The sequence below is a fragment of the Manis javanica genome, chromosome 5 (assembly GCF_040802235.1).
Source record: "Manis javanica isolate MJ-LG chromosome 5, MJ_LKY, whole genome shotgun sequence".
In the NCBI taxonomy this organism is placed as follows: Eukaryota; Metazoa; Chordata; class Mammalia; order Pholidota; family Manidae; genus Manis; species Manis javanica.
The window spans coordinates 69,354,252-69,374,502 of NC_133160.1; the positions used below are offsets into that span (position 1 = coordinate 69,354,252).

At 35.3% G+C, this 20,251-nt stretch overlaps 1 protein-coding gene across 10 annotated transcripts in view; it reads right to left on the reverse strand.

The window, feature by feature from the left end:
* AFG2A (AFG2 AAA ATPase homolog A) overlaps nucleotides 1-20,251 on the reverse strand; it is a 402,837-nt gene that overhangs the window by 66,953 nt on the left and 315,633 nt on the right. For 7 of the 10 annotated variants that reach the window (XM_036997940.2, XM_073237064.1, XM_073237070.1 and 4 more), the window contains one exon: nucleotides 16,744-16,908. The exons of 2 other annotated variants lie outside the window; for them this stretch is intronic. In XM_036997940.2, coding sequence (XP_036853835.1) covers nucleotides 16,744-16,908 — 165 coding nt within the window. Of the gene's footprint in view, nucleotides 1-3,354; nucleotides 15,849-16,743; nucleotides 16,909-20,251 lie in introns of those variants that run through there. One more of the 10 variants, XM_073237067.1, reaches the window with a different exon arrangement.

Here is a 20,251-nt window from a genome sequence, read left to right on the forward strand (position 1 = left end):
TCTTTGTTCCTATAGTCTTTGGGTTTGAGGTTAGTCTCTTGTAAGCAGCATAGAGATGGGTCTTGCTTTTTTATCCATTCTATTACTCTGTGTCTTTTGATTGGTGCATTCAGTCCATTTACATTTAGGGTGATTATTGAAAGATATGTACTTATTGCCATTGCAGGCTTTAGATTCGTGGTTACCAAAGGTTCAAGGTTAGCTTCTTTAGTATCTTACTTTCTAACTTAACTCACTTATTGAGCTATTTTAAACACTGTCTGGTCTTTCTTTATTTTTCTCCCTTCTTATTCATCCTCCTCAGTTCTTTATATGTTGGTCGTTTTATTCTGTGCTCTTTTGTGTTTCCTTTAACTGCTTTTGTGGGTAGTTGATTTTATTTTTTGCCTTTAGTTAGTATTTGGTTGGTCTGCTTTCTTTGCTGTGATTTTATTTTCTCTGGTGACATCTATTTAGTCTTAGAAGTGCTTCCATCTAGAGCAGTCCCTCTAAAATACCCTGTAGAGGTGGTTTGTGGGAGGCAAATTCCCTTAACTTTTGCTTGTCTGGGAATTATTTAATCCCTCCTTCATATTTAAATGATAGTCGTGCTGGATACAGTATTCTTGGTTCAAGGCCCTTCTCTTTCATTGCATTAAATATATCATGCCATTCTCTTCTGGCCTGTAAGGTTTCTGTTGAGAAGTCTGATGATAGCCTGATGGGCTTTCCTTTGTAAGTGACCTTTTTCCTCTCTCTAGCTGCCTTTAAAACTCTGTCCTTGTCCTTGATCTTTGCCATTTTAATTATTATGTGTCTTGGTGTTGTCCTCCTTGGGTCCTTTCTGTTGTGAGTTCTGTACACTTCCATGGTCTGATCGATTATTTCCTCCCCCAGTTTGGGGAAGTTTTCAGCAATTATTTCTTCAAATACTCTTTCTATTCCTTTTTCTCTCTCTTCTTCTTCTGGTACCCCTATAATGCAGATATTGTTCCTTTTGGATTGGTCACACAGTTCTCTTAATATTGTTTCATTCCTGGAGATCCTTTTATCTCTCTCTGCATCAGCTTCTATGAGTTTCTGTTCTCTGGTTTCTATTCCATCAACAGCCTCTTGCATCTTATCCATTCTGTTTATAAATCCTTCCAGAGATTGTTTCATTTCTGTAATCTCCCTCCGGACTTTATCCCTTAGCTCTTGCATATTTCTCTGCAGCTCCATCAGCATGGTTATGAGCTTTATTTTTAATTCTTTTTCAGGAATACTGGTTCTATCTCCTTCTCAGGGTTTGCCTCTGTGATCTTGGTGTGTATCAACTTCTTCTGCCTTTTCATGGCGTTAGATATATTTGTGGGGAGCTGGTGCGTGTGATGGGTAAGAGAAAGTCCCTTCTTGCCAGTTTATGGCCTTCCTCTCCTGGGAGAACAGTGGCCTCTAGTGGCTTGTGCTGGGCAGCTGCGTGCAGACAGGGCTTCTGATCTTGCCCGGCTGCTATGGAGTTTATGTAGCTCTGCAGTTGCTGTGGGCATGGCCTGCCTCAGGCTGCTGCTCCAATATGGCAGAGCCATGTCGGAGGGGGAACAGGCGGGAGACTGTTTATCATGATGAGGGGCCTCTGAGCTGCGCTGCGGGGGTTTGGGTGCCCAGAGTTCCCCGGGATTCACAGCTGCTGGGCTAAGTGTCCCAAGGTGCTTCCATCCAGCTGTGGGGTCCCTGACCCTTTAAGACTTTCAAAAAGCACTCGCTTTTCTTTGTCCTGGGTGTGCTGGTTCGGGGACCCGCTCACCGGTCTTACTGTCCTGTTTCCCTAGTTTCCAGTACCCCATGCATGCACCGTGTGTCTGCGCTCTGGTGCGGATTGCTAGGGCTGGGTGATTAGCAGTCCTGGGCTCCCTCTCCCTCCCCACTCTGACTCCTCTCCTCCTGCCGGGAGCTGGGTTGAGGAGCGCTTGCATCCCGCCAGGCCGCGGCTTGTATCTTACCCCCTTCGCGAGGCGCTGGGTTCTCATGGGTGTGAATGTAGTCTGGCTGTTATCCTGTGTCTTCTGGTCTCTCTTTTAGGATTAGTTGTATTTGTTGTATTTTCAAAAATATATATGGTTTTGGGAGGAGATTTCCGCTGCTTTACTCACACCGCCATCTTGGTTCTCTCTCCCTCCCCACTATTTTGATAGGGGCAAGTAAGAGTCACTGTCTATCAGTGTTATGCTTTGAGCCCTTTTAATACTGGCAGGATTCCTAAAGAATGACTATTTTGCTTCTTTGTACTTACAGGATATATTCTATTAAGTATGTTTCCAAGAAACATGGCTGGAAATTGCTATCATTTAAAGATCCTCAATTCTTTTGAATGAGATTTAAAAAATAGAAAAAAATGTAGCAAAAGTATGTGAGGAAAATTACTTGCTTTAAATTTGTCTTACTATTTCATAATTTGGGCAGATCTGTGTTTTCTGTAGACAGTTTCCCTAACATTAGCTCTAATATTGTTTAAAAATGATGGGTAATAGTGCAATGTAAGAGTCATCAAGTGGATATAAAACCTCAGAATTATAAAAAATGGGAAGACTCTAAGGAATTATTTCATTTAATATAAAGAAATTAAGACTTGCCCAAGGTCATAAAGTTGCTTAGTAGCAGAACTTAGAGAATGAGACTCCATTTATATCACTGTCAATATGGATTTGACAAGATTGTTGAATCAGATAAACTTTTAAAAATGTAAAAACCTCTCTCGATAATTTACTTCTTCATTTAAAATGACCCCCCCCCAATCTATCACCTATTAGCACAGTTATCCTGTATTTTAAAACAGGGCTACATAGTACTGTCATTGTGTAGTGTGTGATCTACATATAAAATACCACACATACCTAAGTTAAAACTGCTCCTGTTGAGTAGGGAGTCCCAGTTTCTGAGGGGAATGTTTTTCTATTCATGGAGGCAACAATGTCAAATATAGTAGCATAATGTTCAAAATGTTCTTCATGGCTAACAGTTCTTTGAGGGAATAATTCTCCCTTACCATTAAAAGTTATAGATCACCACAATTATAAAATGAGGAAAAAAATAAAATTTTGAGCAAATATGAATATGGTGATTTTTATCTGTAAGCATTTACAAAGCATAAATTGATTCTAAATAGATCTCTTTTTACAGAAAAAATACATTTAATACTTTACTAAATATGTTTTTTAAATAAAAAATTGATTAATTAAAACTAAAAATTTCTCTTCTATTAAAGACACTGTTTGGAAAGTGAAAGACTAGGAGAATATCTTTCATAAACATAAATATGATGAGGGAGTGGCATCCCAAACATATGAAGAACTTTAAAAATCCAACAGTAAGACATTAATTCAATTAAAAAATGGGCAAAAATCTTCAATAATAACAAGAAATGGGCTATCAAGCCATAAAAAGACATTGAAGAACCTTAAATACATATTACTGAGTGAAAGAAGATCCAAACTCTATTAAATTCTGGAAAACGCGAAAACTATGATTACAGTAAAAAGTTCAAGAGTTCAGGGTGAGGAAGGGAGGGATGAATAGTGGGAGAATAGGGAATTTCTAAGGCAGTGAAACCTCTCTTTGATACAGCAATGGTGCATACAAATGTCATTATATATTTCTCAAAATCTATACAAAGTATATCACCAAGACTGAACATTAATAATGTATACTGTAGACTTTGGTTAATAATTTATCAATATTGGCTCAACAAATTTAATAAATACATCACACACAGCAAGATATTAATAACAGGGGAAACTGGCTGAAGGAGATGAGGGGGTAAATGGGAACTCCGTATTTTTCACTTATTTTTCTGTAAGCCTAAAATTGCTTAAAAAATATGTATTAATAAAAAAATGTACAGTTGACCCTCGAAAAAATGCAGGAATTGGGGCGCTGACTCCTTCTGCAATCAAAAACCCATGTATAACATTTAACGCCCTCAAAACTTAACCACTAATAGCTTACTGTTGATCAGAAGCCTTACTGATAACATAAACAGTTGATTAACACATATTTTTGTATGTTATATGTATTATATACTGTACTTTTATACTGTAAGCTAGGGGAAAGAAAATGTCTTAACATTATAAAGAAGAGAAAATACATTACAGTACTGTGCAGTATTTATTGAAAAATCTGCATGTAAGAGGATACATGCAGTTACAGCCAGTGTTGTTCAAGGATCAACTGCATATTATTACAAATGCCATATAAGAGATCACTTTAGTTACTAAAAGCATTACATTTTAGGAAGGCAGAAGAAGCATTCCTTATTGTAGTAAGATAAATGTTTGGAGATAAGATTTCCATACAAAACTTTCAAGTTATAAAAATACATCACTGAAAACAAAAAAAAAATTTGATCTTCTGATAACAGAAAATAGTACTGAGATTTTGTACACAAATACTAGAAACATATGGTCTTGAGCATGTATGTCCTAATTTTGGTGGCCATGCTCAAAGATTGGTGGCTAAATATTTATAAAAATTTTCTTCGGAAATTATTTGATGTGTTCTAGACCTAATTCATTTCCAAATTTTGTAAAAAATGTCTAATAAAGAAAAGCTTCTTACAAAGGGCAGAAATTGGCTATTAATTTTCTTTAATTTAGTTGACTTTTTGGTACCTGTGCAGGCAGCTCCCCATTTTATGTATTTTTAACTACGAAATTTCATTCGGGGCCTTCAAACCATTCTTTTAGGAACATATCCCTGTTATCAAACAAAATCTTACAGATTAAAGTAGAACTGCCTTCCTCACCAACACCAGAAGTATAGGTAAGGGACTCTTCTGAATTTCTATCCCCAGGCCCTGAAACACTTCTGAAGTACCCCAGTGCTTTAATTGAAAGTTTTAAAGTATCCTCTAAAATAAAAGGATTTCCCAATTATAAAATCACTTACTACAGAATTCTCTATTACTATAATTTACCTTTCAGCTCCCACCCCAAAGTCCCTGATGCTAATAAGGCTCAGTAAAATCTAACAGCCATGTTTAAGATGAGGGTAGACTAACACCATAGTCAATAAAACGTATTATGCCATTTGACTGTAACCATGTGAGATGTAATTGCATGCAACAGAAAAGATTAGAAGTTTTCAACAAATTGTAAACAGTTTTATTCATGTTCACTTTGGATGTTTATGTAAAAATTGGTATAGCATAAATCTTTTTCACAAGGAAACCTGAGCCCTTCAAGTATCTTGAAAGTCAGTAGAAGAGGAAAGGTAAAGGAGTTAAAAGCAAGAAAAGCTCTGGGAAGTAGACTAGAATATACCCTTTGAGTTCTTTTCTATTCAGTTTTTTAAAATACAACTTGAAAATCCACTGGTTAGAGTGGATTTTGGGAGAGTAAAATTTTTAAAAATGCAGATACCTCTGGGAGGGATCCCCATTATTTGGCAATTGACTGGGACTGTCAAAACCAGTATACAGAAAAGTAGGTCTAGAGGATACTGGGGGTGGGGCAAGGAATTTGGGAGATGAAAGGTAAAAGCTATAGAAAGAGATAAAATGAACACAAACTTTTTTCTAATCTTATCTTGCACAGGCCTGGCCCTGTGCCTAGAAAAGGAAGAAAAAAACTCCTTCATTTTTTTAAAGTTACCTCTAATAGTATATGTTCTCTTTCTTCCAGGATCTAAAATAATAGTGTATGTTCTCCTGCTTCCAGTTAGGTTACTTGTACTAGGGGTGTAATACATTTCAGGGGACTAGCATGGGAAACTATTCACGACAGAAGCATTGCTTCTAGAAATAAATGTATTTTGGATTCTCAAAAGGCAACTTTCAGTAAATTTCTAGTAAACTTGGGACTGGTATAATTAGTGGATACTCAAAGACAATTCAGGCTGAAATTAATGACTATAAATAGAAATCACCCTTACTAGTTACATAAAAAGAAATTCAAAATATGACATGACCTGTGCTATGTGAACTGTAATGCATTCTGTCTTAGTTGACTTGGGCTGCCATAGTGAATATCACACATAGGTTGGGTAGCTGAAGCAACAGAAATTTATTTTCTCACAGTTTTAGAGGTTGGAAGTCTGAGACTGGGTGTCAGCATGGTCAGTTCCTGAGGAGCGGTCTATTCCTGTCTTGTAGACAGCCACTGCCTCTTTACAGCCTTATATATAGCTTGTCCTCTGCACGTGCAGGAGCGCTTATTAGGATTCCACAGTTATGACCTTATTTAACCCTAATTACCTCCTTATAAGCTTTATCTTAAAATACAGTCATTCTTGGTGTCAACAGATGAATTCTGCAGGGACAGAATTCAATTCATAGCAAACTCTAAAAATTACAAGCAATTACCATTAAGGAAAAAGAAGCGAGAGAACTTCAAACTTGTTAGGCACTGAGATCTCTCTCTCTCTCTCTTATCACTCAGCCTATAGCTTTTTCTGTGAAGCACATAAAATGAGAGCAATATTCTTTTACTTTAGTCTACATTTTTTTATTATATGACTATAAACATGAATTACATATTCATCACCTAAAGTACTGACTATTAAGGAGAGCATACAATATTCCTGGGTGGTTAGCTTATAGGGCACGATCAGTTTCTATGTAGAACTGTTTTTAAACACAGCTTTACAGATGTATATGGTTCAGGGAGCAAGTCAATTGACTCTTCAAATGCCTGTAAAGTTATGTTTAGGCCCTTTGGACATCCTTAGGGTATATTACTACTGGAAAAGCAAAAATAAAAGCTCAAAACAATAAACATAGTTATATACTATTTTGTGCTATATTATAGAAAAAAATTTTATAATGAAGTCTTTTGGTACTAACTGCAATAAACCACTTTGGATAGGATCCAAGTCATGTCCACATCAAACCAAATTTTATACTAAGTCAGATCATGTTAAAGCTGGACTCCAATGTGTTTCAATTTTTACATAATTTATATTGTATAATATTGACCAAGTCTTGTCCTTATTTTCTCCCTAAAATTCAATGACTGATGTCTAGTTTATATGTTTCAAATGAATGAAAATATTAATGTAATTTGCTTTACATATGTTCTAAAATTTTATAGTTTTGAAAAAAATGCATAATTTAAGAGCACTGAAGGTATAATCTACCTATGAAAATACCCCTGTAGGATTGAAAAATAAAGTGGACTTGACATGCAAGGTGGGAAGTTTTTCATGTGTTGTACACAGCAGGTACACAATATTAATTTCATAAATGAATGTCAGCGAGGCAAAATCATAGTAAAGTATCTTTTGTTAAAACTATAAGGAAGCCATCAATGGAACATCAGAGCATCTTCTGTGAACCTATGCACGTGTGCATATTTCATAACGAGTATGAACAATTAAGTTGTTTTAGTTTTGAATTGACAACTTGTGGATTCATCTCCCCTGAGATTTCCAGTTCTGACACTTAGGCTTATGACACAGAACAAAAAAAAAAAAATGAAATGCTGGGGACTACTATTTTTATATCTAAAAGTGTTTGTTTGACCTTACATATTTTTAAGAATTCTGGCAGGAAGTTAATGCTAGGCAAACTAAATACAATTCTTGCTTTTAAATAAAGAACGACTCCTTAAGGATTCTTTCCAAGTGAATAAAAATACGCAAAAGTGCTACTTTTGCTACTACTGAAAGAATGTTTTGTCCAAATGCCAAAAGCAGGTTAAATGCTTAAAAAAAAAAAAACTGAAGGAAAAGAGAAAGCAACTAATTTATGACTCAGAGCTTCTATAATGGTAAAAGTGGTATGTGCATTATACTTAATGTGGGTTTTTTTGCTTCTAAATAAACAGCAAAACTTCCTACAAATATAAAAGCAAAGCCTATTTTCCAGATTTTAAAAGCAAAAAGAGAGTTCTAACTGAAGAACACTAGAAATAATATTTGGAAGCTAAAAACATAAAACAAACAAACAAAAAAGAAAGTCCTGCAAATTTTACCAATTCTACTTTTCCTCCTAGCTTAAGGCAGGTTAGATTCTATTTTGAAATTTCCAAAACTTAGTGGAGTTTATATGCAAGAACAATTGAACAAGATCATTTTATAGAGTTTTAGTAACATTTTAATAGAATGGCACCTTTAAGGAATAGGAATTACTATCATGTGGGGCTGAAGAATGAGAACATGCCTATGCTACTATCACACACTGAATGTGACAAGCATGCCTCTGTCCTCAGTGTGAGATTTCTGTGCCTTACTCAAACACCTGTGTGGAAACCTAACCTAAATGAAAGGGCATGGTAATTAGGTATGCTTATTTCCTAAACAAGTACTCTGGTAGAAACAGAAATGTCCAACTTTCTAAAATTGCTAGGTTCACTATTTTTTCTTTCAAATTAACAAAATTTACATTAAAAAATGTTAGAATTAAGTTGTATGCAAGGAACTGGAATTACCTTAAAGGATATGCTGATATAAGGAATATTATGTAGGCAGTTTGTAAGGCAACATTAGCTTTACACATTTGAATATAAAAAATAGTACACATCTTTAGAAGGAAAAAAAATAAAAACACAGATTACAAGTGTTTATAAATATAAAGCAGCTGAAATAAATGCTGCATGTAACTGAAATATAGTTTGAATTTAGAGAACACACCATTCAAACTTAAAATATGACATACACCCGAAACTCATTATGAGTACTCATAAAATTTAAAGCAACAAAATATGGAATAATTAAGCAGACTGTAGATTTTTTATTTTAGAGAGCAATTAGATTGGATTTGCTGATTATAAATAATGTAACAAAAATGATATACTGAGCGCTTGCTATGTGCTTATTAGGGTAAGTACTTTATACTAATTACTTCACCTAATTTGGACAACAGTTTTGTGAAAATAAGGACCTCTCTTATCCTTATTTACGTATAAGAAACTGGTCGAAAGCTAGGAAATGGGCAGACTTGTTATCTGGATTTAGGTCTTTCGCACTCTAATACCTATCTGCTTAACTATAATCAGTTTTTCATGGAAAAAAATGTTCTTAAAAAAAGAGTTTTCACATATACTGGCGGCATTCTTTTCATGTATAGACTAATTAGGATTACTAGTAGAAATTAACCTTCCATCACCTCAAATAACCAAATGAAAATATCCAACTCTACTGGCATCTGTATTGCAGAATTAATAGCATGCTTTACACATCTTTTTAAAATCATAAGTTCCTCTCAAGTTGGTAGAACCCCCAAATATCATTACTCTTTTGAAGATGATGAAGCACAGGTTAAATGTTTGTGCAAAAATTCTGGAGAGCCTGTATGTGTCAACACAGACAGAATTTGGAAAAGGGAAACAAGGTGGGAAGATAAAAATTTCAAGCCAGCAATTACTATTGGCCTGAATAATCCTTCACAGATATTGAGCTTGAATAGAAGGCTAAGGGACTAGATGATCAGGTAAGTCTTGACTAACCTGCTGCCTTCCTATACTGCTTCCCTTTCAGTATTTGGTCATAAAATGCTATACTAAGTTTGTTGCTAGCTAGCCTCTCATTCAACATGCATTTCCTTTCTGACAAATGCTTCTTGTAAGCTGATAGCAGTTTTAATCACCTGGCAAGTAGTCAGGAATACAGGTATGGCAGTACAAGGTGTTCTGAAGGATGACTGGATTGTCTAAAATAGACCTCAGGTCAGCTAGATTAAGCCAAAGTTTGAAATATGAAAATGTTTACATCTCCATACACAATAAGTTTTAAAAACTGTAAGTTAAAATGACCAACATTATAACTTTGTAACTTTCACTTACTTTCCTAACAAGGAGTTTAAGGGAAAAGTGGGCTGCTGCATATTTCAATTTTACAATGCTTTTTATTGTTATGCTTCCAGAATCAGATATTGAACTTGACTAGCTGGTCTCCAGGAAATTGAAAAACAGAAAAACCAAAGGTCTCAGAGAAAAACAAAACAAAACAAAAAACACTGGGCCTGGGGACCTCTGAGCAGGAAGAAAACTCTTAAAGTATGCTCAGGAGAATTTTATTAAAATCTGAATTCTATGCACTGTCAGAGTCTTTTAAGCTCCCATAAGCCCCAGTAGCTAGTATTTAGAGACATTGACTAAGACCCCAAGACCCCAGGTTTCTAAAAGCACTGTAAAGGAAACACGACCATGTTATATAACCCTGGAGATTCAATTCCTAAGGGATTCCTTCTACAATTAATTTAATCTATGACAAATATATAACCATATAGATTTTTTATACTAGAAAGGACCAGAGACCATATTCCTTATTCAAGTATGAGAACTGAGTTCTAGAGATGATAACTGATTTGGCCAAACTAATACTGTAATAAGTGGCCAACATGGGATTAAAGTATAGGTCTTAGTTTTCTCAAACTTCTTCACTTAGTATGTAGATTGCAAAAGAGTGGGATAATGGGAAGGGAGGGATGGTGGGCTGGCTTAAGTTATGGTCTAAGTATCTGCTTTTCATATATGCTGATTTTTGCTCTGCAGGATTCTAGCATTATTCATTTATAACAGGGAAGCCCTATTTTAGTCACTGAACAGAGCTGTGGAGATAATGTGTTTGTGCTAAGAGCTTATATTCAAAGTTACATGAGGTAATATGGCTCAGAAAACATTATCCACCTGACTTTCAATATTTTGGCCATTTGTAACTGGTGCTGCACCTCATGGCAGGTTGAGGATGCTAATGCTGCACCAAAGACATCTTTAATATTCCCATTTTTCCCCTGTAACTTATAACAAATAATAAATTCCCCTAATTTATTCCTTTCACAAATCATTTTTGCCCAGAAATTCATGGGGCAAATCTTAAAGTCATAGAAAGTAGTTTTATCTACTCAGGATGTTAAAATCTAGGCATTAGGTGCTGTGAAGCAAAGTTTAAGTGGATAAGTAAAAAATGAGATAGCCTTATACAGATGTGAGGGTTGTGCCCACAAAAGCATGCTCAGCTGAGGGCTTGAATAAGGATGAAAACAGGGACTTCCATGAAAGCTTCATGATTTGGTTGACAAGTCTTTTGCCTGGAAGGAAACTGACACTAAGGAATGTGGAGGAAAATTTTTCTAATTCACATAAAAATGCTCAGTAGGCTAGCTACCAGTGGCTTCAGACACAAATGCCACAAACCTTTTGATAACACAAATGTGATCACAACATTTATTATTCAGTTTGTCAGTGGTTCTTCATTGCTTAAAGGAGAAAAACAAGTTCAGATGATACCCAATATCTTTCAAATATGTCTGAACTACTTTCCTGCTTTATCACCTACTGCTTCTACATGTAGATTCTTTCTTCCAGTCATATTTCAACCGTAACCTAGTCAGAACACACGATGGTCTTGTACGCATTTCTGCCTTTCTATTTGCCCAGAAAGCTCCCTTCCCAGTCCTACTCTTCCTGGGGAACTCCGTTTTACCCCTTAACACTCAGCTCAACAATCCCCTCCCCTTCAGTCCCAGCTCATTTGAGTTATATACTCTTCTTTCTCCTGTAGTATTCTCCACATTACCAGATCATGCCACAGAAACACATCACACAAAACTTAGTTGTTTATACGTCTTTCTCTCTAAACTGCATATCTTCCTCACAACACCTGGGAAAAGGAGTAAATGAGTAAAGACAAACATAGTTCTTCAAGTAGCTTACATGTTTTTGGAAGATGACAACAAGGTAGCTGAAAACAATTATTGTAAGAAAAGTACATATAAAAGTGAAGATGTTTCATATCTGCTGTTTAGTTTGCAAAGCCACTGTCTACTATTACAGGCAAACCTTTATCAAAAATTCAGAAATGTCAAAGGGAACAATGACACAGTTTCAAAGACTTCTGTTAATTCAGAGGCATGAAGAAATCATGAAGAGCCTTTCAGAAGAAGTTGAAGGATCTGGTCTCGGGTCCTGAGTTTATACTTATTTGCTGTAGAACTTCAGACAAATCAATGGTTTTGCTTGGCTCTTGTGCTCTTGCTACAGAACACTGCTCCCATAGAGTGAAGGTGCTCAAATAGATAACGCATGCAAGAAGACATCTAAGTAGAAGATGCCACTTTAGTGAATGTTAAAACTGACATTTTCTGTTAGCCAAATGCCTTAGAATCAACACATAAATCTCTCATTCATCTGACATTACCATCCACTGACTGTTTCATATTGGTTGCTTTGCTGGACTCCAAGAAGTAAAAAACCTGGTTTGTTTGGGGAGATGGGACAGCTGTTCATATTAAAATAATTACAGTTGACTGTTGAGCAACATGGGTTTTAACTTCATGGACCCACTTCTATGTGGATTGTTTTCAAAGAATATACTGGAAAAATTTTTTGGAGATTTATGACATTTTGAAAAAACATTTTCTTTTCTCTAGCTTACTTTATAGTAAGAATACACAGTACAAAATACATATAACGTAGAAAATATATGTTAATCAACTGTTTATTTTATTGGTAAGCTTCTGGTCAACAAGAAGCTATTAGTAGTTAAGCTTTGGGGGAGTCAAAGCTACACATGGATTTTCAACTGTGCAAGGGGTTGGCCGCTAATGCCTGCATTGTTCAAAGGTCAAGTCTAGAAGGAAAATATGATAAGAGCTAAACAAGTGAAACAGAAATCAGTGTAAAGAAGTTCAAAAGGAGAAGCCATCTACGTCACAAAGCAGTGATTTCAGTAGGTTATGTAAGCAAAGAATATTTTGAGATTCTGGGGTATAGATAGAGAATTGTAGGGTAAATGTACAAGAAAGAGTGGAGAGATAATAAAGATCCCAAATAAGAACAGTAGAAGAGTTGGCTATAGCAGTACATTTTCACAGGGCAGTTTCTGATTAGGCACAAGACAAGCAGGTTGTATGCTGTCTGCAGGAGGCTGCTAAGCACTGGGGTGCTCTGCTTCACTTTCGGGAAAGGAACACTGCTGCCAGCTGCTAACAGCACTCTATGGAGAAGGCCTGAGACCTGTCCTGCTTTAAGATCTTTATTCCTATCTCACATTTGTTTGATTGGTCAGATAAAAAGAGTCAAGGTATGCCAGGTTCTAATACATTGATCCTGATTTTTAGCCTGGGGAAAACTGGCAAAGAGACTTGATGTAGCAAGAGTACCGGCATCTTAAGTGGCTATAATTACTCCTTCTATTTTCACTGTGTGGGAGGAAAGAGTGAGGATGTCAGAAGGAATATTAATCAGTAAGATAGAAAATTAATTTAATATTCTCCCTTTATTAGCTATAATAGCTTAAGCACACTGAATAGAACCCCCCTTGAATTAATGAGGCATGCTGCAAGATGATTTTTAATGTCAAGCTGGCAATGAAGACCCTGAGATATTGTTAGTCCCAGGAGAGCATAGACTACAAAACAGAACTCAGGGCAAGACAAACATACACGTCGTCATCCTGAAGCAGTTTCATTCAATGCTTTAGTGGTAAATATAAATACTGACTGGTAGGAGGAGGAAAAGATGAAGGTAAATAACATTTATGAAGCACTGTTTATGGGTCAGGCCTGGTTTCTTGGTGTCTTTACATTTGTTACCTCATTTAACCCTCAAAACAATTTCAATCAGGTAGATATTTTACAAATGAGGAGACGGGGGGTTCAAAAAAGTTCAATAACTTGTCTGAAACCACTATGAAAGAAAAGAGCTACAAGTCTATTAGAAGTCTACTCAACTGCAACATTAAAATTCTTTTTTTTCCCACTTCATTGCCTCTCTTGGAACTTGAATCCTCAAATCTTAATATATGAAATCAATGCTGTGATCACCTATATTATTTACAAAGTGTAGTCTATACCTGACTCTTAGAAATATTATCAATTTCACTCAACGAGATAATCACCAAAAGGAGAGTAGCATCCAAATGCAACTAAGCATTCAACCCAAATTTTATAGTTAACAGTTGTTTACTATATCAGCAAATTCCTAATAGAGAGGAAATTATATATCTTGTTCATCACCTCTGTTCCCAGGCATATAGCACACAGGTAACAGACTTAGTTATGGGCTCTCATGTGCATGCATTTATGATTGTTCTGTTGGTGGGCAGAAGTCTTCCTAAAGTAACTAGGATAATTTGATAAAAGACAAGTGGAAAAATGGAGTCTGCTACAAATAACTTAAAAAACAAAAATCAGAGCTAGAGAAAATAATGGCTATAAACAAAAAAAGACTTACTTCCTCCAGAACTGAATTACCATCTCTTTTTAAGGTCAACATGTTTTCTCATTAACTGGGAGCTCCAGCCAAGAAGCCAAAGACAATGAGGTCCTGCCCACAGGAGAGTTGTGGGAAGCAGCAGTAGCTGAAGGATGCTATGCTCTAGCTTCTCCTTGGAGGCTGTTCCCTACTGACTGCATTCCCCTTCCAGCTGGCAGCAGACTGCCTCTTAGGACTCCCCTGAGGACCAAATCAGTGCCTCGATCCTCTGTATGCCATCTCCAGGTAGGGAAAACAGAGGTAATTCAGAAGGGTATGATGAGCTGTTTCAAACACTGGGCCTGTGTAAGCTTTTATAGAACAATGTTGTCTGGCAAAATAAAGCAAAGGTTGAAAAGAAAAACCTTTTTAAAGTATCCCACCATCCCACTCATTAAAAGTACGAATATCATCTCCATCTCAATCATCCTCTACAACTTTTTAATTAAAATAAATATAAAAAATACTCACTACAGTTGAAATAAACATTTTATGCCAACAATTTCCTCATCTCTCGTTCACTTGGCCAAATTCTTGTTCATACAAGTAGTAGCATACAGTTAAATGAAATTAATTTTATATGGTATTGATTATACTAGTCTCCTGTGAGGACAATCAACTGATTAGTATTTTCATTTTTATACCAAAAGTGACTGCAGAGACACTCGCCAACTCTGAAAAAGCAGCTGTGCCTGTAGCAGGATGCACTGCTAGAAAGTTAGAGGGCTCCTCATAGGATAAATGAAAATGGGAAGACTATTTTTCCTAAATATAATTTTTAAGTGGTTTTTTTCCTTTTTTTTTCCAGTTTGTTAAGTGTTTGTTAAATATGCACTATGTAGTAGGTTAAGCGCTGAAGGGTATGTATGGCCTTAGCCTGGAGAGGAAATAAATTGGTTATATCAACGGTAAAGCAATGAGTTTATAAGAGTCAGATGACTGACTTTCTGGTTTTGAATTTGCCTTTCTATGAAAAAACAATCAGAATTAATAATGGCTTCAACACTGCAGCACCGTTTTCATTTTGGTGGAAGTGGGGTTGGGGGGAGATGGGATCTTATATTTTATCTAAAGCTAAATGTTACGTATTAAATTTCTTATTTATTAAGACTTAAAAAAAATAGTTATCATACAACAGGGCACCTATGTAAATTACTTAAATATTTAGACCAAAAAACCCTCTCCAAAACAAAAAATGTGGAACAAACCTGTTTTGTCCAAATTGAAAAACCCTAGAACTACTAAGACATAGCTCTGGAAAATTTCTATGATGCTGTAATAATATATGGATTATATATTAGGACCACAGTGGGACACTTTTTTCCCACCCAAGCACTATGGGACCCAAAAATGTAATTTAAGGAGGGATGGAATTTTCTGCTACTTTTCTTATAACAATTTTTAGAAGTTTTTACATAAAAATTAATCAGAAATGAATGTGCTTTTATTTTAGACTGAATAAGTCATGTACTACACATAAAGACTAGCAAGCTGGTACAGTAATTCCTGGCACCAAATAAGTTTTTTCCCAACAGCCAGACAGAATCTCATTGGCTTTGATTTTTATTTTGCACTTCTATGCTACTACCATGAATTACTTCAAAGTGAGAAAAGCATATTTATATCTTGGTAACTGCTCTTCTACTTCACTCAGCTCATGTGAAAGATTTATGGTGTCTTCCCCTTGCTGTTTCCTGTAAACTGACATAACATATACATGATGTCAGGCCTTAGTCTCACATCAAAAACTGAGTTCTAGAAATAATGGAGCAATCAGCTAACAGTAACTGTATGTTCATTTTAACTGAGTGGATGGCCATGCCACTGAGATACTCATAAGGATTGCTGTTTCAGACAGGACTTAAAAGTGAATGCACTTCAACTGCTTTGCAAGCTACTTTCTACACAGCTTTTTTTTCCACAGGGGAAATGAAAAACCTGAAGGGGGAAAATCAAATATACACAGTTCACAGTTGAGACAAAACAATGAGTAGACTGGGATTTATTTTAGTTATTGTTATGAGCTGTGACTTCATGATACCACTCCAATTCTACATGTAAATTTACCTATAGTACAGAGTACCACTAATGATCTATTATGTGTTAATCCCTTTGGTTTCTGCAGAAGACAGATAAAAACAATAGTAAGCAAAACTGAAGGTAGAGTCTGCTGGATAATTCAGAATGAAAAGAAACCCTAATTTCTTATTTAAAAAAATACTAATTTCCTAGTACAAATCCATATCAGTGGTATTCAGAAGATAGTTCTGTACTGAGGAATATAGTCTGTCCTTTTCAGTAGAAAAGATGCACAATTACTTCAATGGAATTTTGTTTTGTAAATAAAAATAACCTAAGTAAAGAATTGTTAAGGAGAGAAAAAAATATTTATCTACCATCCTTAAAACTCATACTCTCATAGAGTCTCATTATTCTTATTGAGAATATAATTTCACAGTTATGTGGTATATTTCCTATTTTAAGATTTCTTAATACACAATTATTTAAAACAGTTGGTGTCAAGCAATCTTTTTGCTAATGACCCTAAGTCGCTGCTTTCCTCCCACTAAGGTACTTTGAGGAGAACCTATCTTACCTCTGCTCCTGAATATGTATCTGTTTGCAGGATGAGTTCGTCCAAATTAATGTCATTACTGATTGGCATAGAGTGAAACTGCAATTTAAATATCTCCCTTCTTGTTGCTGCATCTGGTAAAGGCACATAGATGATTCTATCAATTCTTCCAGGCCGCATCAAAGCCTATGAAGGAGATAGGGCAATGTAGATTAACCAAGTTCAGAACTGACATTCAACATGTATGGTCCCAAGTTATACAAGAAAAAGGGATGTCCACAATTTCATTAATAACCCACTGTTATCCAAATTAGTAAATGAAACATGTACTGGAGTTTTTTAAAATTTACTTCAAAGATTCAAACAAACAATGTTTGGAGTACTTCTGAAAATAGAAAAGCACTATTTACAAGAGGTTTTTTGATCCTCAGCAACTGTCAGGTCAGTAAAAGATGACTTCTTTTTTAAGTAAATGAGTATATCACTTGCATTTTATCAGATCAGTAGAGATTTTTTTAGTAACCTCCTGCAATAACTGAAAATATGGGTTAAGCTATTTCAGAAAGCCCTCAAAATAGCATGGCTCTGATAAAAGAATACTTCCATAATTGAAAGTAGTCAAATGAACTTCCTTCATATTTACTGGAGGCTAACACCTAAACTATCTCAGAGCTAATGAATTCATCTATTCAGAAAGAAGTATTGGGCATGTATTATAAGCCAAACATCTTTTGGTACTAGGAAATAGCATAAATAAGGTCCATGTATGTAAAACTGTAGGAACAGTTACCTATGTTTGTGAATACACTAAAAAACCACTGAATTGTATATTTTAAATGGGTGAATTTTATGGTAAGTGAATTATATCTCCATAAAGCTATTAAAAGAGACATGAGTCTAAACTGTATGTTTGTTGAGGGAACGGGGCAACTTTTAGTTGGGGTAGTGACAGAAAGCCTCTCTGAGAAGGTAACATGCAGATACCCAAAGGAGAGTCACACAAAGATCTGGTAGAAGAGCATTCAAGGTAAATGGAACATCACGTGCAAAGGCAAGAATGACTGGTATGTTCCAGGATAAGAAGAACAATCAGTGTGGTAGAAAGAGCAAATAAAAGGAAAGAGGTAAGAAAATGAGGTCAGAAAGATAGTCATGGGCAGACCATAAGGCATTACAATGTAAAGCTATTAGAAGGTTTTAAGTAGAAGATGAAATGGCAAGGTTTACATTAAAAGATCACTCTTGTGGGACAATATCAGAAGGTCTAATATATGTGTAATAAGAGTCCCAGAAGGAGAGGAGAGAGAGGACGGTACAGAAAAATATTTGAAGGAAAAAAGCTGAAAACTCCCCCAAATTGGTAAACAAAATAAATTTACATAACCAAGAAGCTCAGTGAATCTTAAAATAAACACATTGAAAAACCCCACATTGGACACATCATAGCCAAACTGCTGAAAACACAAGATATTCTTGAAAGTTGCCAAACTGAAATAGTGACCAATGATGTGATTCACTAATAACTCTCAATCACAATAATGGAGGGAAGAAACCAGTAAAACATCTTTAAAGTGCTGAAAGAATAAAAACATCATCCTAGAATTCTATTCTATGTGAGGATATCCCACGATAACAAAAAAATGTCATTTTCAGATAAAAGAAAACCAAGATAATTTGTTTCCAGCAGATCTGCACTATAGAAAATACTAAAGGAAGTTCTTTGGGTTGAAGGGAAATGATATAAGATGGAAAAACCGAACCTTTAGGAAGAAATGAAAACACTGGAAATGACACCTCAAAAATGTAGACTCCTCTCACCTCCAAAAATGTACTTTTCTTTTTCACATAATCAGAAATCACGTCTTGAAGATTTAAGAGACACTCATTTATAAATAGTGAAAAATGGCACATTTCTATATGTGTAATTTTGAATATGAAGTATCCAGAAAGGTATGATAGAAGTATATACAGAAACTAAAGAAGACAGGAATTTAGGTATGAACATTTTTAATTAAAAAAAAACCCAAAACACCACCACCAAAATCCGCAAAATGTAGTTGGCACCATATACAAAACACTACAAAAGAGTATCAACATCAAAACCTCATATTGTTGCTGTGGAAATTAGTTCTTGGAGAACTGGCACAAAAAGTGATGATATTCTGTGAGTAATAAATTGTGAGTAATAAACTGTCCTCTGTCTTTGACTCAGGAGCCTCATGTTTTTGCCAGCCTCCATGAAATGGCAGGTTAACTTGTTAGCCTTCATTTGGGGTAAAAAGTCTTAGAACCTTCACAGTTCTTGACAAGTATGACATGTATTTTCCTAATAATGAAGCCTCAAAATGCATAAAGCAAAAACTGACAGGATTAAACAGATAAATATGTAATTCCACAACCATATGAGATTTTAATACTGCTCTCTTAGCAATTATAGAAGTATAAAACAAATCAGTAAAGACAGAGAGGATCTGATCAGGACTATCAATCACCTTGGTCTAACTGATATTTAGTGATGGACCACTAGGCCAAACAATTGCACGATACATATTCTTTTCAAGTACACTTGTTATGTTTGCCAAAATAGCCCATATGAGCCATAAAACAAGACTCAACAAATTCAAAACGTTTGAAGTCATCAAGTAGTGCTCTGACTACAAACAAAATAAATTAGAAATGAATTACAGTAAGACATAGAGGAAAGCCCCAAATATATAGAAATTAACACACTTTTAAATAAATTACAGGTCAAAGAAGAAACCAGAAAGGATATCAGGACATTTCAAGTTGGGTGGTAATGAAAATCTAAAATATCAAGATTGTGGAATATAGTTAAAACAGTGCTTAGAGGCAAATCTGTAACTTGTAAATACTTATAGTAGGAAAAGTCTAAAATCAATATGTAAGGTTCAAGAGTAAGTATATAGAAGGAAATAATGAAGGTGAGAGCAGAAATCAATGAAATGGGAAAAAACAATAGAAATACACTGACAAAGTCAAGGATGGTTTTCTGGGAAGATCTGAAAATGACTGATTAAATGCTAGCTAGATTGAAGAAGGATAAAAGAGAACAAATCATCAATATCAGAAATGAAAGACAGGGTTATCATTACAGATCCTACAGCTAGAAAAATGATAAGAGAAACAACTTTATGACAATATATTTAACAACTCTGATAAAAGAAATAAATCTGTTGAAAAATTCAGTTATTAAAATGGGCATTAAAATGAAACAAAATCAGAGTAGCCCTATATTTATTTTAAAAAATGGAATTCATTATGACCAGCCTTCCCACCAAGAAAACTACAGGTCCAGATGGTTTTACTTATGAATTCTACTGAAGAAGAAATAACGTAAAAATTATACAACCATTTCAGATTATAGAGAAGGGAACACTTCTCGACTTGTTTTATAAGGCCAGCATTATACTACAAAATCTGGCAAACACATTACAAAAAATAAAAATTACAGATTAAATACCTTCATGAACATAGAACCAAATATCCTTAAAAAATATTAGTATATGTA